General features: G+C 42.1%; 4 protein-coding genes across 4 annotated transcripts; 1 reads left to right on the plus strand and 3 right to left on the minus strand.

Annotated features, from left to right (window-relative positions):
• The first annotated feature begins 766 nt into the window (after positions 1-766).
• Positions 767-2819, plus strand: LOC139653488 (MTRF1L release factor glutamine methyltransferase-like). The gene is made up of 5 exons (XM_071530333.1): positions 767-806; positions 890-995; positions 1312-1407; positions 1696-1806; positions 2168-2819. The coding sequence occupies exons 2-5, from the start codon at positions 967-969 to the stop codon at positions 2199-2201; spliced, it is 270 nt and encodes an 89-aa protein (XP_071386434.1). The 5' UTR covers positions 767-806; positions 890-966; the 3' UTR covers positions 2202-2819.
• A 70-nt stretch (positions 2820-2889) lies between these two features.
• LOC139653487 (cytokine-inducible SH2-containing protein-like) lies at positions 2890-5516 on the minus strand. The gene is made up of 3 exons (XM_071530331.1): positions 4906-5516; positions 4129-4292; positions 2890-3855 (listed from the first exon to the last, which is right to left on the minus strand). Exons 1-3 carry the CDS (start codon positions 4923-4925, stop codon positions 3362-3364), a joined length of 678 nt encoding a protein of 225 aa, XP_071386432.1. The 5' UTR covers positions 4926-5516; the 3' UTR covers positions 2890-3361.
• Positions 5517-8333: 2817 nt separating this feature from the next.
• LOC139653485 (twinfilin-2) lies at positions 8334-13102 on the minus strand. The gene is made up of 8 exons (XM_071530329.1): positions 13006-13102; positions 10815-10993; positions 10602-10697; positions 10332-10436; positions 9749-9874; positions 9509-9659; positions 9130-9251; positions 8334-8767 (listed from the first exon to the last, which is right to left on the minus strand). The coding sequence occupies exons 1-8, from the start codon at positions 13100-13102 to the stop codon at positions 8600-8602; spliced, it is 1044 nt and encodes a 347-aa protein (XP_071386430.1). The 3' UTR covers positions 8334-8599.
• A 1668-nt stretch (positions 13103-14770) lies between these two features.
• Positions 14771-18930, minus strand: LOC139653486 (WD repeat-containing protein 82). Its single transcript, XM_071530330.1, has 9 exons — positions 18570-18930; positions 17997-18094; positions 17492-17558; positions 17285-17384; positions 17027-17143; positions 16712-16867; positions 16449-16518; positions 15792-15934; positions 14771-15016 (listed from the first exon to the last, which is right to left on the minus strand). Exons 1-9 carry the CDS (start codon positions 18728-18730, stop codon positions 14987-14989), a joined length of 942 nt encoding a protein of 313 aa, XP_071386431.1. The 5' UTR covers positions 18731-18930; the 3' UTR covers positions 14771-14986.
• Between the last annotated feature and the right edge of the window lie 275 nt (positions 18931-19205).

The raw sequence follows: 19205 nt of genomic DNA on the forward strand, positions 1-19205 counted from the left end.
ATGCATCAAGTCCCATCTGAAACATACCTTTAACATTTTATGACATTCAGTATTGATAACACTATGTGTAATCTCAGATATGTGGTAAGAAAAAACTAAAACTAAAACTAAAACATGGAATTTCACAGAATTTCATTGAATTAAATTCAACTTCCTGAAATTCCAATTCAATTCCAGTTCTGTCTCCTGTAGGTTTTTTTTTTTTTTTTCAAATTCCGATTCCAATTCCTCAGTTGGAATTGCTGAGTTCATTCAAGAATTGACCCCAAACCTGCTAACAGCAATAAAGACAGACTAATGGCATTGCTCTTTTTTTTTTTTTTTTTTCATAAAGAACAGGAGAACAGAGATACATCAAGTATGGGACAATTACAAATTTGCAGATTCTGTAAACACTATAACATATATATATATATATATATATATATATATATATATATTATACCGAGCTAGCTGTGCTTCTGAAGTGTCCAAATGGCCTTTTCCAGAGCTTTGCCAAACAGCAGCTAATATTTGTCTCTCTCAGCTCAAAGCAGTTGCCTTGGATCAAAGCCAGGATGCAGTGGATCTAACGAGAGAGAACGCATTCCGGTAATCAAATCATATAGCATGAAAAAAGTTCTAAGTGCTCTTATTGACTTAGTTTTATTTTGTTTATTAGTTTTATAGTGATGAGAGACATCAGATGAACTAAATTGATATAGAGGAAAGTGGGGCATGTATGCATACAGTGTGATGATGGATTTTACTCTACAGTTTAGGGCTTCATGACAGACTACAGGTTCATCATATAGATGTCATTAAAGGTAAGGCAAATGATAGCAGTGCAATATTATTAAATAACACACTGTAACACATCGATGACTATAATTTGCAATTTACATTTAAGATGCAGATGCTGTTGTGAGCCTGTGCAGCCCAGTCTCAACGCTGGTCAGCAACCCTCCGTACCTGTTCTCAGAGGATATGACATCACTGGAGCCTGAAATTCTGAGGTGAAAAACTGCTCGACAAATACACATCCATCCCCTGTCGATTATAACTGAATCATCTTGACACTGTGCTGCCAAAACTTTGTACGTACCAATTTTTTTTACGTTTGTTTTAATGTAATTGACAGTTGGTGTGTTCCCACTCATGGGAAATATTTCATGGTCAGAGACTAAATCAAACCTTTACAAATGCATAAAATTTCTAAAATGAATTTGCATCAGCTAGGAAATCCATTAGGGGTCCTCAGTTCCTTGAAAATGTAAATGTATACGTGAGACTAAAGATGTATTTGAGTATGGGAACTCTTTGAACTCGCAGGTTTGAAGACCACGCTGCACTAGACGGAGGCAAGGATGGCCTGAGAGTGATCAAACAGATTTTGACTCTGGCTCCACAGATTCTATCAAACCATGGGTAAAGGACTGCCCCCCCACCCACACCCACACACACACACACACATACACATACACACACTCCCCACCTGGGTTTAATTCCTAAAAGCTGCAGCTTGTCACAAGAAAGGCATGTGCTAAAAAACACATGTATCATGTTGCCTCGTTTAATGAGTTAAGCTTCTAGAGGGACTTCCAGTTAATTCAGTTCCAGGCATGTGCCACCGCTTCCATCTCACTGTAATTTTGATAATCCATGAATTAATGAGATGTTAATCCGTTCCGTGTGTTCTCTTCCCGTTACCAACAGTCGTGTTTACTTGGAGGTTGACCCCAGACACCCCCCACTCATCCAGCGGTGGGTGGAGGCGCATGTGGAGGAGCTGCATTATGTAGAGACGCAACACGACGTCACTGGCAGGTCGGTGTCACGTCTGCCGCCCAGTCATCGTTAATTCATCATTAGGTTATCATTAATTCATCATTAATTTATCATTTAGTCATCGAGTCATCATTTGACCTGGTGTGATTTTTTTTTTAGGTCCATCACTGTCAATTTGCATTCACTTGAGTAACAGGCTGCACTGATAAAACAAGAGATGAAGAGATGACATCATACAGTTGAGCTCAGGCCAAACTTGCTGGTTTCTTTGTGTCACACGTCCAGATTCACTCTCTACACACACACACACACACACACACACACACTTCACTCTAGCCCTATAGCGGTCAATAAATCATGCCACTGAACACACCGCACCGATTTGTCCTTTGTTTCTCAGGCCGCGATTCTGCATCCTTGGGACAGAGAAGTGAACCACGGAACACGAGAAGGATCTGGATTGAGAAACTGTGAGATCCTATTACACTGGCTTTTGGCCAGGTGGCCACAGCCTCAGCTCCTCTGCCCCCACCGAGCCGCCAAGCACACGTTCGCACTCATTGGTCTGCGAAATTCAAAGAAGCTTACATCACATTCGTGTTGCTAGTGGATTTTTTTTTTTATCTGGCAACATTTATGATTGTGCCCTGTATCATTGTATAAATGTGTGAGAGATAGAAAAAAAAAAAAAAAAGCGTTCTCAAGGCTGAAGGTAATTACCGAGGCTTTTCTTAGAAGCCTCCCTCTCAGAATCTCACCCTCCCAGAAAGCATTCAGTAGTTCTACGAATCCGCTGATGAATGGTCCTCCCCTCCGCCTATCCACTCGCTGACTCAGACGCAGGCTGTGCGCATTGTTAAGCAAAAACACATACAATTTGGCTTTCACTTTGTCACACTGTCTGCTTCTCACTTACTTAGAGCTCAAAGGCCGCCAAGTCTTTGTGTTCCAAAGGTGATTGCAGGCGCAAATATTTCGTAACAAGTGTCACAAGAATGGTCGTCATGTCCTCTTTAATCATAATAATATTAATAATGATGATGATGATGATATTTCTCATTGCCCTGTGAGTAATAATGGCATTTTAACCATTACGAGACAAAAAGACATTAAAGACAGCAATTCGACTCCAGTAGGTTCTTTTAATAGAAAAATGTACAGATTTAAAAGGTAGAAAAAAGTCAGATGCTTACTGTGACAAAAATAAAATGGTGAAAATACGTCTCACTGAAAACAGTTCACTGCTCAGGAGCAGTATAGAGTATGTACATCCAGAACCGATGAGGCTAAGGTAGATGTGGACAATTTCCACATCCGTCATAAAATAAGTATAGATTACAGTACCGAGGTTTGCTCGCAAATTCATCTTTTTCGAGGCTGTGTGACGACCCAGTCCTTCACAAATCAAGTCCAAAACCAGACACATCAGTCTTTGTGCATCTCTTGTTCACCAAAAACACGACCTTGTGTCCAGTGTCTCTGTGACTGGCCTCTCGCAGCTGGAGCAGCAGTGTCATTTATGGGCACCATGGACCTGTTTGACAGTTTTTTTTCCTTCAGGTCAGCTGAGACTTAGCGGGCCGCGGGGGACATCTCATACCTTGAAGGGGTAGTCCTGTAAGAAGCGCAGCAGAGGCCTGGGGAGTGGTAGCTGGTCGGGGCAGTCAGAGTGCCGGTTAATGACGAGGCGAGTGAGGTGCTGTAGGGAAGGGAAGCCTTGCGGTTTGTACACGGCCCTCTTTAGTTTTAGTACCACAGAGGTCTCCTGGACCGTCTGCTGAGAGGGTTTGGAAGGGGCCTCCTCCACCTTCCCCTCCTCTACTTTCCTCCCCGGCCCCATGTAGTGCTGCACCAGGCTGGGCACATTGGGGAAAGACAAGAGGCTGGGTCGGGCCGGGGAGCTGGAGTCCAGCAGAAATTGGGCGCCGCTGTATTGGATCCGTATACTGGTGGGACCTCGCGCCGTCCTGACCGAGAGGGTCAGCATGTACAGAGGGTGGCTGCTGTCCCGCACCAAGAAAGCCCCTTCGGACGCCTCTTGAAGAGCAGCGTGGGCCTGAGCTGCTGTTATAGCTCCCCAGTACCATCCTGCACACACAGATCCCAGACTATTATTTACTCTGAACATTCAATATTGTTCTTTTCACTGTATTGTACTATATGTTGCTTGATATGTAATTTCTAATATGTATTTAACAGTTGACAATTAAGTCGTTTTATTAAAGCTGTTATTGCAGAAAATAAAATATGACAAACACAATGCCAGGGAAAGGTTGCTCATTTGTTAGGTTCACTGACTGATCGGCTCTGTTATTACAGCTCAGCAGGTGTAAATGCAAAACACTTATATATATATTTTACCTGAATTTTCTAGGTAGCAGAAGTTGCTGGCAATTGCTCGCAGGTCCTTTGTGGGGTCCCATAGCGAAGGGGTGCTTTCAAGGCAGTGGGGTGGAGATACTGTTCCTGCCCGCATGCCCAGTGGGGCTTCAGTGGATGGGCCAGTGGGCAGAAGGGCTCTAGGACTGGAAATAAGGGGATAGTTGTGATTTAATTGGGATAAATAACAAAAACAAAAACAAAAAAGGTCGTAGAAGACCTTTTTACTTATGGAGTTAAGGAATCAACACCGAGTATCGTTTTTAGTCCAGTGTGCATTACTAAATATATTCATAATGATAATCATAATTTGGATTATTTTGGATTCTTATTAACAGGTGCCAAACTTTTGACTCCTTGTGTAAAGAGAGGTTCAGTAAAAGTAGGCCATGATAGAGATATAATGGAAACATTTTCAAGTTCACTCGATTCAATTCACTGTCGTGTCGGGACCCGTATCTTCTACACAACCAAAAACCTGACAAATCGTATTAATATTCAGTATATTGACAAGTTTATGTTAAAGGCTGTTTTATTTTCATATATATATATTTATAATAGGCTACATTTTGAATTGACGATCCTCAAAGTATGGACTATTGATCTCAGCCTTACATTTGTGAGACCGTATAGCCTGCTCTTCACTGAACGACTTAAAAAATAACTTTAATTTGATACACTAATTTTACATATATACTTAACCCCTAATATGTTTTGAACAAAAGGGAAAACAGGGGGAACAAAAGAATGTCAACTCACCCTTGAACACAAAGAATCATGCTGTTGTCCTGTAGGTTAAATCCAGTTACTATTTGTTCCAGCAAAGAAAAAAAATCCCAAATGAAATATATACGCGATCAAACGAAAACACCGCTACAAGAAAAAAATCTTTACATCGGTTTAATTTGAATATTATAAGCGGTGTAAAGACACGAAGAGTGCGGTGCGTGCCCAAATAGGGTCTGGTCTACTCGATTGTAATAATACTGAATTACCTACAGATATAGCAGTAAATGGGAGGAAAAAAATCAACACTATGAATATGAAAAAATGTAGCAGCAGTATGGAGTGTGTTGCCTCCAGAATGGGATCCTAATGTGTGAAGGACACAGTGTAAGGCTTGGCTTTTAAAATTCACCATTTCCTAGAATTCTATTCTGAGAACTCTTCAGAACACCAGCGGCTCTGACGTCACACCAGCCGCACCGACTCCTGTTCAACCGCCGCTTGTTGTCGGTCTGATAACAACTCGGAGAGAAAAAAGGTTCAGGTGAGAAAAGGTCTGTTTTAATCAAAGAAATCGTCGGTAGTAAACAGTCTGTGTTAGTTTTCAGACAGTGTTTTGCACAGGTTGAGGCTAATCTCCAGCCCGTGTCCCAGCTCCTGCCTTCGCTGAACCGAGGCTCCCAGGAATCGCGCTGCAGCTTCCCCCTATCCGCTTTCCAAGAATAATTGCAGGGTTTGTCTCCGCCCACCCGGGCGGCTCTGGCCGAGCCTACATTCTGGGAATTCACCGCCTCACCATTAAAGATAATAGGAATGCACACAGGCTATTTCCAGTAATATAGATTTCCCTCAGGGTGGAAAAACACTACAAGATTTTTCTCGGAGGTTTGTTGAACTAATTACGCTCGAGAAAACAGGTTGTTAGTGTGAAAATAAACAGAAAATGAGGTAACTCTACTGTTAGGCCAACCAAAATATGGCTATTTTGCTCACTTTTGGATCCAGTCTAGTTAACACCGTCTTTTATATGGGGTTATAGTTCGGTTTTACACAGGCCTATAACACAGCTTAATGTTTGGTTAAACATCCTTGACACTTAGTCCTACCCACAAAATATGACACTAATGTCAGTGCGTATTCATTTAAAGTTTATAGTTATACTTTAAATCCTATTTCCTGGACATTCTAAAATTCATTCCTACTCATGTTTCTTTTCTAGGGAATCTGCTTGGTGCGTGCCTCCACATAAGCCTTTTGGGTTTCCTGGGTCCTCCAGCTTGTAGGTATTTGTCTTACCTCTTGTCTTATTTTGATTGCAAAGTAAGGTTAGTATGGCTTCAAGATCAGGGTAAATAATAGTTGCTGATGCAGGATTTTGACCCTGATCTACTAAAATTTTGCGGGGCAGCTTAACCAGGGCTAAAGCTTACAAAATGTTTATTTTAACAATAGTTTTTTCTAAGCTATCTCACACACGTGTAGAAGATGGGAATCAAAAGAGCACATGAAACTACAACATCATAGTTGTTGTGACAGCCATCTCAGAGCCTGCTGATCGTCACGTTCACATTTGTTTGTGAAAGGCTTGACGTTGTGACAGATCGAGCAACAACATTTGACTCAACTTGTTCTTAGATTTCATCACTGAATTTTCCTCATTAATGAGTCATACTTTACTGACATTGGAACCAAATGCTGAGGCAGCCATGACACTAAAGAATGTTTGTTATCAGCTAGTTCATTTTCTGACTGGGCAACTTAAAAGAATATGAATGGGCCCTCTGCCAATTATCCACGAGTTTGTGATCCTTATTTAATGGTCTGAACCCTCTGGTAAATTGCAGCAATGGTGCATTTCCCATCTTTCATCTTGATAATCAGTTTACAGGGTTGCCATCTGCTTTCTCCTCAGGCCAGGCTCGGCCTCAGCAAACAGAGCAAACCAGCCCAGTTCCAGTTTTCAGTTCACAGCATTTTATTTATTTAACCTGCTATCTAGTGCTATCGCCCGAACACCTCAACAAGTAGGTGAAGCCTCACATCCTCGGTGTTCAGATATAGCAGCACTTGCATATATCCTGTTCCAATGCAAAGCTACTATCTCCCAGGGTTTGATACCCTTGGTGGTACAACCAAGTATTGACATGCATGGCAACAGAAATCAGTTCTTTACATGCTATGAGAGAGAACCATATGCATCAGCTGGGCTTTGTTCAAAGTAGAACAGGTCAGAAAAGAATTACTCCTGAGTAGGTACAACTTACAGCAGGGCGGCTACAGGAGGATAAGGATTGGTAAATACGAGTAGATGTAGGCCGACAAATTACAAATCCCCCAGAGACAGTTAATACTTGCCGAAAACCTGACCTGGTTTTGTGGTCCAACACCTAGTGAGCTGTTTACTTTGTGGAGCCATGTGGCAGACACAGTAGATGAGGCTTATGAAGGGAAGACGTTTACAGTACAAACACTGATCTAGTAGCTGAGGTAACTTGAGAAGCAGCTGAAAAAGAGCTGCCAGCGTCTCTGTCTGAAAAGAGCGGATGCCGGTTGGGACCCAAAGAGTCTGAATTTATCATATGATAGCATAGCTGTGGCTGCAGGATTGCACAGTCATACATTGCCCACAGCTCCTGGTGTACCTAATATTTTCTACTGTATACAGTTAAGGTAGTACAATGCAGTCTTTCAAGTGCTGAGAGCGCACTTGAGCAATTACAAGAAGGGGTTGTAGACAGGAATAGTCTGGGAGGCCTGAATCTGCTGTTGAACCTCCTGGAGACGTGGGTCTAATTCAACAAAACCTTTGTGATAGGAGAACTAATTATTTTGGGTGACATTGTTCTTACCCTGTGTTTACCTGATTATAGCCGATCGCTAACGCCTCTTAGTTAAATCTTGTGTGCATTAACTAAGAGGCTAATTACAGAGATGTACAAGGAAGTAAGTCTTACATGCATTCGACCCCTAGCTAACTGGCCAGTCATGAAGTTTCCATCTGTCATCAGTCAAATGTCTAACTCTCAATCTGTGTACCATTATTACTGTATGCTGTTTAAGAATGAAAATATAATTATATGCAGTTCTGCACTCAGACGGAAGTCAAGCAACACTGTATAAACAAGATTTTATTTGGAATTTCCTTTCATATTGTTTCTTCTTATAAACATGGTTGATACAAAAACTCTTATTGGAGGCTGGACATGAACAGCACATGAGGACTGAAACGTTTGTATAATGCATGAATGTTTCAGTCGAGGTCTATATTGTAAACAGCAGGTCTATATTGTTACAGCAACTCATGAGAATAGAAGAACCAGAGAGATTAGCTTCACATTAGCAGGGCAATCTGTCTGGGTTTTGTCCCGACTCATTTCTAAGTCTAGGAAGTCGTCAATAAGCCTTTTTTATCATTATTTTCCTAAACCTGTTTATATTTTTGTTTATATTTATTTGTCTGTGGGGTGGGAGTCTGTTACAAACTGACCAACAGAGACAGATTGAAGACGATAATTTATCCATTAGATTTTCATGAAAAAACATTTGATATATATACAGTATATATCACAAGTGTTGGGGTGGTCAGTATACATATGACAAAAGAAATCTGTTTATGCGCTCATATTCCTTCCTCGGGGCCTGACAGGGTGTCAGTGGGTCTGGTAAAACCGGGAGGACTGTGGAACGGGACGTGGCGGCCATGACGAGGAGAAATCTCTGTCCGCCTCTAGCTTTCCTGTCTGCTCTCCCCCGTCCCCTTAATAAGGCGCTTGTGTCCCCTTTTTCCTGCCGGGCCGCGGGGCTTAGCGAAGGCCTGTTTGTGGGCGTGCTGCTTGGGATGGACCTCGTCGTAAAGGAATTCCTCCGTCAGTTCATCTCCGTTGTCGATCTCCAACTGCGTACAGACACAGGGAATGGGAGTAAACATGCAGGCGTACAAAATAGTGAATCTGTAGGACCTCACATTCAGGAAAGGCCCTGAAATCCACAAGACTGTTGAACAGACATAACACTAACATTTAGTATAACTCTAGATAACTATCTATCTATCTATCTATCTATCTATCTATCTATCTATCTATCTATCTATCGATCTCTCTGTCTGTCTGTCTGTCTGTCTGTCTGTCTGTCTGTCTGTCTATGTGTTGTCTTTTCCTCTAAGCACTTTGAGCTGCATTTTATGTATGAAGGGTGCTATATAAATAAAGTTTATTAGTATTATCTGTCTATCCATCTATCTGTCTGTCTGTCTATTACCTTTTTAGCAACCTCCAAATGGTAATCTTTCTCCACTTCTTCGAGTAGTCGGCTCTTGCAGCTGGAGTACAGCATCCGCTCCTTGATGCTACAGCTGTACCCCGGCATGGAGTATATGAACACTACAGATAGAGAGGGGAAGAGAGGAAGAAATAATGGTGAAATTCTTACCCACTTGTAAGAAATACACATTTTCTGTTGACGTAGATGAAAGAGGATACAATTAACCTCAGCTTCTTAAACCTCAATCATCTCTCAGTATCTGCAGTCCAAACTTTGCTTCAAACTACATTCTCCAAAATGCGAGGTTATCCTGTTTAAAGTCGTGGAACGGCACAGAGAGACGTGTAAGGAGGAGGATTAACGATCAATGACATACCAACAGATTCCAGGTAGTCTCCTTCGTGGGAGTGTTTGTAGAGGAAGAAGTGGTATCTGGGTGTGTCTGTGGGAACTCTGCGGGGCAAGTCTCGAGTCTCTGTTGGGTTGGAGTGGACCAGCTCAATTGTCTCCTTCACTACGTCCAACCTCTGAGACGCAAAAAAACGCATTCAAAACATCTCTCTAGACAGAAATATTAGAGGTTTAATATGCCTCTATATCCACTCGTTTGGCTCACCAGTTGTATGTAGTTGATGCGCTTTTGGGCAAGTTGTTGTAAGGCCCTTTTGGCTGTCTCCTGAAGAGGGAAAGCAAGGCCCTGAAGTGTCTGGTGCTTACTTTCCACGCTGATCTCTGTCTTTACCTGTGGGGGGCAGCAAGCACACACACATGGCTCCACTGTCACTTCAAGCCTCTGAGGACAAGCCAGAAAGTGTTTTATGGGAGGGTGAACCTGTAGTTTTATATACAGCTACAGTAATGCCAATGTATTTACAAACATTATCACTTATTACACCCATCATGGAGGTTCTCTTTTTTCCCTGTATCTCCATGTTCACCATCTGAATTCTCTGAGTTCACAAAGAAATATACACACACGTGTTAATATTCAATGAAGCGCAATCATGCGTGTATCAACTCACCTGTTTAACCATTCCCTGGAAAAAGCAGCCACAACAAAAAGAGTTAATTGCAAGGAAAAAAAGTTAATTGCAAGAAACAGCAAACAGACACTGGCACATTAGGTAGATAGGAACTAGTCCACATACAAAGCTATGTGCAATGATGACAACACTGCAGAAGGCATGTTGACCTCTCACCTCTGTGATTTTGATCCGCTGGAGCTCCTGCTCAGCTAATGTGAGCGGGGCAGGACCTGAGCAGGATGACACATGACGCTGGTAGCCTAGCAGACAGATGTCCTCCTAGGGTTGGAAGCAAAACAAGAAGCCTTTTACAGGAGCAGCTCTCAAAACCAGTCATCACTACAAAATAGAAAATCTGTCATCGCATCACAATGAATGACATAATACACATGAGCCCAAAGCTATTTTGATGAGTAAACCAGAATTCATTTTATTAGTTCTGACCTCAACTGTGCCAAACATCTCGTCCTTCACATGGCCACCGCCAAACTCTTTCTTCACTGTGGCGCGGGTGGCAGCATACAGCATCTTTTGTCTCACCTGCGGGCAACAGAGGGAGTTGAGAGAAGATGTGTGTATATGTATATGTATATGTATATGTATATGTATATGTATATGTATATGTATATGCTATGAATGAGATATGGCACGTCATACTGGAGACTGGTCAGGAGACCATGAGATGAAGATCCACTCATAGCCCTGTGCATTCTGGGAGTCGAGGCGGTACAGGATGTAGCAGGGTTCCTGGTCATCCAGCAGAGGAAGCAGGAAGTGATCATAGTCCTGGTCCCAGCTCTTTTCCGGCTCTCTGTAGGCCCCAAGCACCAGCTGCTCTGAAAATCAGACCACTACTCATCACATACCTTACCCCCTATATGTAAGACTCCCTTTGCACAACTTGTTGACATACATTATGTGTCATTTGACTCTGTAAATACAGACATATTTGGGGTGTAATGGATTACATGTGCAAGGATTACAGTAATCTGATTACAAAGGGCAACTGTAATCTGTTGCTGTTGTTGTAAAACTATACTTGCTGGATTATTCAAAAACGTTAAAAAGGAATAGGGCTTTTAGATTGTTCAGTGTAATATCATAACTCATACATACACTTGCACACACTACTCTTACAGACTTACATATTGTACATATGCTGACAGACACAAACACAATCTGGTCTATGTTGTCAGAAAAAAAAATGCACTTAGTGATATCATCCTCATCTCTTTTTCTTTACGTTGTTCAACTGTCATCTGAGTCTCATCTTTCACCAGCTAAGTGGCAGCACTTAGCTTAGATCAGTCTCAACGCGTCAATTAAGAATTCATGATGTCTCAATCTTTGCTCTCAGCTATGGTGAAAGGCGGCAAAGACCAACCACTGGGTTAAAAATATTAACGGGTTAAGTTGTGAAAGACATCCATCAAAGTGTTGTCCTTGACAGCACTAGGTTAACTCTCTCAGTGGTATTGACAATCCTTGTGGAGCTGAACAACAAAATCAAAATGTAATCAGCTGAGCATGGTGAAATACAAAAAACGTACACAGAAACCTAAAGTCTGATGTCCTTGTGGGGTGCAGGGGGATTTCCTGACCATCTCTCGGGGCAGTTGCTATTCTGAGCCGCAACACATTCCATCTCTTTGCACAGACACATACTTTCCATCAGCCATTCTCTCTTAGTCCCTGTCTTCATGGCTTCATGTGTAGTAATATACTGTATGTATAAATGACAAACACACAAGTTGTTGTGTTTTGTCTTTTTCCCCTGAAGTTTAAAACTTCGACTTCAGCAACATCAGCTACCAATGATTCAGGTATCAGGGAGGCTCTTCTCAGCACATGCTCAGACGCCAGTGGGGTGAGAGAAAAACAAGTGTCATACTGATCCAGTGTATCACAAGAAGTGATGAAATAGGGTCGAATGATCTTGTTTCTCTTTTGACGCTGGCATGAACATGTGTGTCACTGGGCAGCAGCATGCAACCACGTCAAGTCACATGCCGTTCCAAATAGCCTAGCAACACTCCCCAGAAAGCTCAAAGGACTTGAGCTAGGAAGTAAAGCAGACCTGACGCCCTTTGCTTTGAGACAGTCTGTCGCTGTAGCCCCATGCTTCTCTGTCTGTTGACATAAATAACCCAGATACTAATGCCAAACTCCTACGGATAGCCCCCAAAAAGTTCCAGCATCTGTCCCGTCTCAGCATGTCATCAGTCAGACACCAAAACAGGATGTAAACATCTCATGAACATTTTAGCCTTCCCCTAAAGCCCTGGTGCCTAGAAACCTATTGCCTCATTGACCATTTTACTCAGCTGCCTCAGCTGGCACATGACCCACTGAATGTCTGTTTTCACACAGCTGAACAACAGCTGCCCCATTCCGAGTCGTGACTTTTCTTTCCCAAGATGTAAGCCATCTAGTCTTTAGTGTTAGACATGGGAGTATTCAGTTGACAGGTATGATGATGGGATGGAACTTTATTTTGACTGCTGGATCTTACAGTGTATGATTTGTTTTAGAGGATGCAACCTAGTGTTTTTGAACCCACATAATCCCATCTATTTATTGAATGTGAATTTGTCATATGACAAGCTGAGGACAGTTGCCCAATAGATTGTGCAAGCTGTTTTTTCTTAGTTACATTGCAATCCATAGTGACTTCACTACCATGCACTTTATCAAGTGAATGAACAACCAGAGATCAAACATCATTAAGTACTGTTAAACACACTTTGACACAGAGAGCTAATATCATTGATGATCATGTTTTAAATCCTATCCCACTCAGGCCCTCCTGGTCCCCATCCTAACAGCTGCACCGTCCTGGGTCACTCACCGTCTTGGATGCGCACCTTGATGAGGCGCACTGCTCCACCTCTTGCCCTGGCCAGGAACTCCCTCAGTTCTGGCGTCACCACTAGTACCAGAAACATGGCGGGTCAGCAGTCTGTTCCTCCCGCCAGGCGCTCTACCAGGGGGGTCAAGAAACGGAGAGGGGGGTCCTAGATAGGGCTGAAGTTCCGCAGCACCAGGCCCAGATATTCAGTCCAGTCAAGAGAGATGGGGTCCAACCAAAAGATTCTACAATAAACAAACTGTCGTGAAAACGAAGAGCTTATATGACTAAGCACCGATCTGAATGCTAGAGAGAGGATCGCTGAGTGAGTCTGGGCTCTTTGAGAGAGTGTGACAGTGTGAGAAGGGACATCGCTCATGTAACTAGGGCAGTATCATGTGCACACAGAGAGGGAACCTGATCACCTCTCTCCCAAATTTAGCTGCCACTGACTGTCCAGCCTTGGGTATTGGCCTACCAAACTCCACCCCACCAGGACTACTGGGGAGACTGACCTGTTAACCTAACTACCAACCTCTGAGCCCCACACCCAGTAACAATTGAGTCAAATGTAATGTCTTCAGCTATGGCTTAAAGTGTACTTTTTGGTACTTTTTAATCCTGGGGGTTTTCAGGCATCCAACCTACTGCACTGTTATATTGAGCCTCCTACTCATGTTCTGTATTCATCTTCTGATTTAAAAAAAAATGCTGTTGAATTGTTTCTTTCTGTAACAACAGTTAACATTTAGTGTAATAACACTGTGGCAGAATATCTGTCACACAACAGTCACAATGACTTTGGGTGAGCGGCATTTTCCTGGCACATGCCAACAATGAAGGACATGCATGCAGTTGTTTTATCTTATTCAAAAGTAGATCAAAGCAGATTAAGTGTAGCCTTCTGATTCAGAGCAAGTTTATCCAACCTATTCAACGCTGTTGATCTCACACCTCTGTTTACTGCACACATCACACCTGCGACCAGGGCTGGAAACATCGTTAGGTGTCATTCATGCTAACAATGACAAAATCTTGGCCTTGCTGTGAGCTTTCTCTCGAACTCAGACCCACACATTCCAGGCTTGCCATGCCAGAATGGTAGATGGCTGTGCTTGTGATGAGGCTTTGAATGATATGAAACCCCAGATCCCCAAATCCAGACTGAGGTCAAAGGGAGACTGGGCTTTTGCAATCAGAGCCCCTAAATAGTGAAATGATCTGCCACTATATAAACCTGTATCATCGTCTCTTTTAAAGAAGTTTTTATAAACTTGCCTTTTGATTTTTTTTTTAAATATTATATTGCCCTTACTTCTGCACCTGCCTTATATTTCCTTCTCGTTACCATTATTATATTCTGTTTTTATTGTTCTGACTTCTGCAACTGTTCTTATATTGTTGCTGTTGTTCTTTTCCCCCTGCTGTTTTTATTATTGTTCTGCTTGGCTGTAATGAACTTTGTAAATTATTTTTAGAAAAGTGCTATACAAATAAAGCTTATTATATTGACTTCCCCAACTTGTTACTAAAGGCAATAACATGTAAAACCTTTCACACCAGAATGTCATGTCTGAAAATTTTGTATTGTTTCATCAATAAAAATAACCTGTCATTGAATTTGACAAATAATTTGTGCAACAGTCTATCCCTTAGAGGCAGCCTCATTCAGTTAAAATAAGATTCAAGGAACACTTGGCAATAATAAGCCTGCACACAAATCAATACACATGGCAGAAGAATAAAGTCGACAAAACCAGCATCATACAAAGAAAGCATTTAATGTTAAATACAAGTATAAAAGAAGAGAATAGAGAAGCAATCTATTTCTGGAAACGACTTATTTACAATTGAGTTGATTTACCACACTTCATGTAAATTCATGAAAATCACAGAGCTGGGTGTGCTGACCCCTGCTGGTCCCTGCTGGGTCTTTGCTTTGCCTTCGGCCTTCAACAGTAGCCTCCTCTTCGCTTTTCACTCAGTCATCAATGGTGGGGAGCCAGAATGCCTGAAGACAAGAAAACATTTAAGATTTTAAGTCTGATTAGAGCCATTGTGTATTTGCTTGTGTGTGTGGTCAGGTCATAGGATTGAAGAACTGGTTCCAATATTTCTAGAACCAACTGGATCAGAATACGTTTGCCTGAAGGATTCCTGTTATCGACTACCATTTTTTTGTCTTGGATCATTTTTTGTCTTGGATTAAAATGGATAAAATTTTTAAAACAATATCAAACTGTCCTACTCTCCATTTTTACACCATCTGCTGTGCATGAGTGAGGTTGTGATAAGGTTGTGACATGACGTTGTGAGCTAAAGTGTGGCTTCACTTCAGTTAAAAGGACATACTAGGAAAACGCTACATGCTCCAACTACAAGGAAACTATTCCCATGCCGTGGAGAACTGAATAAACTCTCTGCTCCCCTGAACTCACTATGTCACATCACAGTCTCACAGTTATATGATGTGTGTATAGTTTGTGTCAAAAGTCAAGGCTGTCTGCGAGTAACACAGCAACAAAACAGTATGGTATGAACAGCTAATAATAACACCAGTTAATGTTTTACTCCAGCCACTAAAAAGAAGAAATTTAGGTCAGAGAAGGGCACAGTTTACTGACATCACGTTACATTACTCCTCAAAAACAGTTACTTCTTGCTGCTGTTTGGGACCGCAAACATGCAAAACTGTCTAGTGCAGCTTCAGGAAGCAATAGTTATGCAATACACGTTGATAAAATCTTAGCAATTCCCAAGCCTTGTAGTGTACACTGCCGGCTCACCATGTTGGAGCAGGCACTTGCAAATGTCATGAACTTGGGGTTGAACTGCAGACAAGTAACAGGCCCAGTGTGCTTCCCGTCTAGTAAAGCCACCTTCATGCCACTCTCTGCATTCCACACATGGATCTTTCCATCCTCAGAGCCTGTAATATTAGATAGACAAACAGAAACAACCACTTGAGATTAGAAGGTTCTTCTGTGAATAACAGTGTTTCACATGTTTCAGATTTTCAAAACAAGTACAAAAAAATATCTAAAAATAACAAAAAATGATAAAATGGTACATTCTTGAGAAATGGTTCAATGGCTGTAAGGCATTTCTGAGAACTGATTCTTCTATCAAAACATTTCATATCATATTGTTTGGCCTCATGAAAGCTACATAATTAGCACAGAAACTTTTTTACAGACTGTGTGCTGTCCCTAGGTTTCCTGAATCAATTTTTGTAGTTCAGCTGATTCCTGCATATGTGTTTGTCTATGTATGGCTGTGGAATCATTCAGAATCCATCGATACTTGGTACTTTGTCACAAAGTCGAAGTTGTCGTGTTGTGACAACACTAGTTCTTAGGATGTAAATAGCTTTTACATCATAAGAGGAAGTATTTCCAACTTTTGAAACAAAAACTAAAGAGAAGGTCAAAGCTTTAACTTACCAATCATAACAAACTGAGAATCAGGGGTGAACGATGCCTCCAGTGTTACACCTTTGCTGTTGTTGTAGCCCTATGGGTAAAAGGACAACAAAGACCATAAGCATAATTCTGTGTTCATTAGTAATGACAACAGTGCTTTCCACTGAGGACTGTCCCAACATTGTGATTTAGAAGTGTGTCCTTGTGTTTTTGCTTCAAGTAACAAATGTTTCCCCTGTCTGTCGAGCTTTTAAATGTTGCTATGAAGGTGAGCGACCTCTTACCCCAAAGGAATGTAGCACAGCCCCCTTGAAAGCATCTAAGAGGCGAAGGGCTCCGCCATTAGTAGAAACAAGAATGAGTTTCCCGTCATTGCTGAACTTGAGTCCTGTCCACTCGCAAGTGCGATCATACTGGAGCTTGAAGGTTGCGAAGGGACCCTGCGGACAAGAAGGATCATGACAGTTTTGCTCCTTCTATTGAATTAAAACAATATACTTCTACTTGTAACCATCCACCACTAATTTGCCTCACACTCCTTCCTTTTGCCCCTCTCTCTCTCTCTCTCTCTCTCTCTCTCACACACAAACACCTCTTACCTTGTCAAAAGATCGTAGGTCATAAAGTTTAACCATCTCTGAATTTATCCCAGCAGCAAAAATAAGACCCTCAGGATCAAAGGAGCACACTGGCTTCCCCTGCAGATGCATCAGACCCTAAGAGTGACAAAATGACAAAGTGCGACAAGAGGTCAATGCTATATCCCCCATTTCAGAATGTCACATCATAAATTACATATCTGTGCAACACCGATGGCTGTCTACCAGAGGACAAGAAAAGGCACAGAGGAGACTTGCCTGGCAGTTGGGCGACCGCAGATCCCACAGTCTTATAGTTTTATCTACTGAGCCGGAGATAAACGTGTCATCCACAGGAGACATGGAGAGAGATGTCACTCTAGTCAAAAAAACAAACAAAAAAAAAAACAAGAAAAAGTGAGAACAAAGCAACTTCCACTATAATGTAGGAACAGGAACACAATCCATCAGAAGTCCAGTCCTCACCTTTTGTTATGCCCAGGGAAGTATCGGATGTACTTGTTGTCATGGAGGGACAGGTACCGGATAGTGTCTTCAAGAATCAAACCAAGAGAATTGAGGTGAGGAGAAAATTATTTAGAGTTGTACATCAAACATGCCCTGCAGCAGCAAAAACTAAGCCGGTGTCCAAGCCTAAAGTTGACTACAGGCAGGTCAGATGAGCAGACTCAACCTTGGGCAAGGCAGTCACTTGTACAGTTAGCTCCTGTATGGGGCAGAATCACAGACCCTCAAACTGTACAAACAACTACCTCAGACCAAAGTGAGCAGTGTGCCGTCCCGGTAGCGGTCTGCAGGGGTGTGGAGTGTCTTTAGGAACATCCTGTATACAGTAACCACTGGACAATGTCTGTACAGTCTGAATAGTAAAGGTTATACACCAATAATATCATCTTGGACACAAACCGAAACTCATTCATGCTATGTTGCCGTACAAAAACTACATAGAAGTATTTGTGCATCAACATACCATCGATTTTGTTGGAACTGTAGACCACTGTGTTAGCTGCATGTGTGTACCTGATCAGATCCACTCCATACTTTTTACTGTAAAGTGTCCGCTTGGGTCTGCAATAAATTAGATTTTGTGAGAGAGAAAAGAGGGAGAGTTAGCATTGTATTTAATCCATCGCAACACGAATTACTTATGGTCCCTGCTCTATAATTTAAGCAGCCATAGATGCGTAGCTACTCTTGCAGCATTACTAACGTTAAATCAGAAAGACCACTGGCTCCAACCTGGTTTCAACAGCTTATAGTCGACATCTAATTAACGTGATGCAAACAGATCACTGACTATTGATGAAAACTAAACACCGAGTGAATTAACGTTGCCGGGATTTTCAAACTACATGCAGTTATCGTACACTGCATATAATTGCGGCTTGAGTATTAACGCAAGACCGCGGCCCCTGCAATGCAGCAGGCCTCGGCGCTGCTACAACAATAATCGAGCCAGACGCAGGGGAGATGGCATGCTAGCTAGCATAGCAAGTAGCGCTAATGTTGCGACAAAAACAGTAGAGCGAAATTAAGTTCTTACTTTCCCTCTTGGCAGTCGTATAAGACGAGGGAGTCATCGTCACTGCTGGAAATTATCGTTTCTCCGTTTGAACTGAAGTCAAAACAGTTGATTTTGTCTGAATTTTCTCGGAAAACCTTAGCCACCCTGAAGCTCCGTAGCACATTGTCCGTCAGCTTCATGATGGCCTCTGTGTTTGAGGGGGGTGCAGACCCTCGTCTCACACTTTAAATATCTTTACAATAGTCGGTTATGATGATTCATATAAGTATATGAGCTGCAACGGCACTAAAAGTACCCTATTTAGAGGGATATTTCAAAAACTGTAATGAAAGCCCGCCTGTGACACTTGTAATCTACGGGATGGAAAAGCACCGCCTTCGCCACGTCGGTGACGCGCATATTCATCAGACACGCGCATTCGTTAGAAACGTCACGCGATGGTGGTGAGTTATCGCGATAGGTACAACCACTTCCGCATTGTAGCACAGGGGACCGTGGCAAATGTTGGTAGCTGGAAGTAACCTTTCAAAACCAAGTTAACAAACAGGTTTGGCTTGGCTGTCGGGCTGAAATAATGAGAAACACTTATAAAGTACTCATTGAAAAAGAAAAACACCCGAATGATCCAAACTTTAATTAAGCAATCACAGCCAG

The sequence above is a fragment of the Centroberyx affinis genome, unplaced genomic scaffold (assembly GCF_046629955.1).
Source record: "Centroberyx affinis isolate AG114_WGS23_722 - 3 ecotype Tasmania unplaced genomic scaffold, CSIRO-AGI_Caff_v1 ptg001915l_1, whole genome shotgun sequence".
NCBI classification, from domain to species: domain Eukaryota; kingdom Metazoa; phylum Chordata; class Actinopteri; order Beryciformes; family Berycidae; genus Centroberyx; species Centroberyx affinis.

Bases quoted from the DNA above. Each gene is read 5' to 3' on its own strand.
- LOC139653485 (XM_071530329.1), bottom strand. From the start codon at position 13,102: ATGTTTCTGGTACTAGTGGTGACGCCAGAACTGAGGGAGTTCCTGGCC. The intron at 9,875-10,331 runs GTGAGAGGTCAA...TGCCCCCCACAG, and splicing joins AGCGGATCAAAATCACAGAG to GTAAAGACAGAGATCAGCGT. The intron at 8,768-9,129 runs GTAATAGACAGA...GTCTGTACGCAG, and splicing joins ATTTGGAGGTTGCTAAAAAG to TTGGAGATCGACAACGGAGA.
- LOC139653486 (XM_071530330.1), bottom strand. From the start codon at position 18,730: ATGAAGCTGACGGACAATGTGCTACGGAGCTTCAGGGTGGCTAAGGTT. The intron at 17,385-17,491 runs GTGAGGACTGGA...TTTTTTGACTAG, and splicing joins TTCCCTGGGCATAACAAAAG to AGTGACATCTCTCTCCATGT. The intron at 16,868-17,026 runs GTAAGAGGTGTT...TCTTGTCCGCAG, and splicing joins ACCTACGATCTTTTGACAAG to GGTCCCTTCGCAACCTTCAA.
- LOC139653488 (XM_071530333.1), top strand. From the start codon at position 967: ATGACATCACTGGAGCCTGAAATTCTGAG. The intron at 1,408-1,695 runs GTAAAGGACTGC...CGTTACCAACAG, and splicing joins CAGATTCTATCAAACCATGG to TCGTGTTTACTTGGAGGTTG. The intron at 1,807-2,167 runs GTCGGTGTCACG...TTTGTTTCTCAG, and splicing joins CAACACGACGTCACTGGCAG to GCCGCGATTCTGCATCCTTG.
- LOC139653487 (XM_071530331.1), bottom strand. From the start codon at position 4,925: ATGATTCTTTGTGTTCAAGG. The intron at 4,293-4,905 runs GTGAGTTGACAT...CCTTATTTCCAG, and splicing joins ATGATTCTTTGTGTTCAAGG to TCCTAGAGCCCTTCTGCCCA. The intron at 3,856-4,128 runs GTAAAATATATA...CTGTGTGTGCAG, and splicing joins CTGCTACCTAGAAAATTCAG to GATGGTACTGGGGAGCTATA.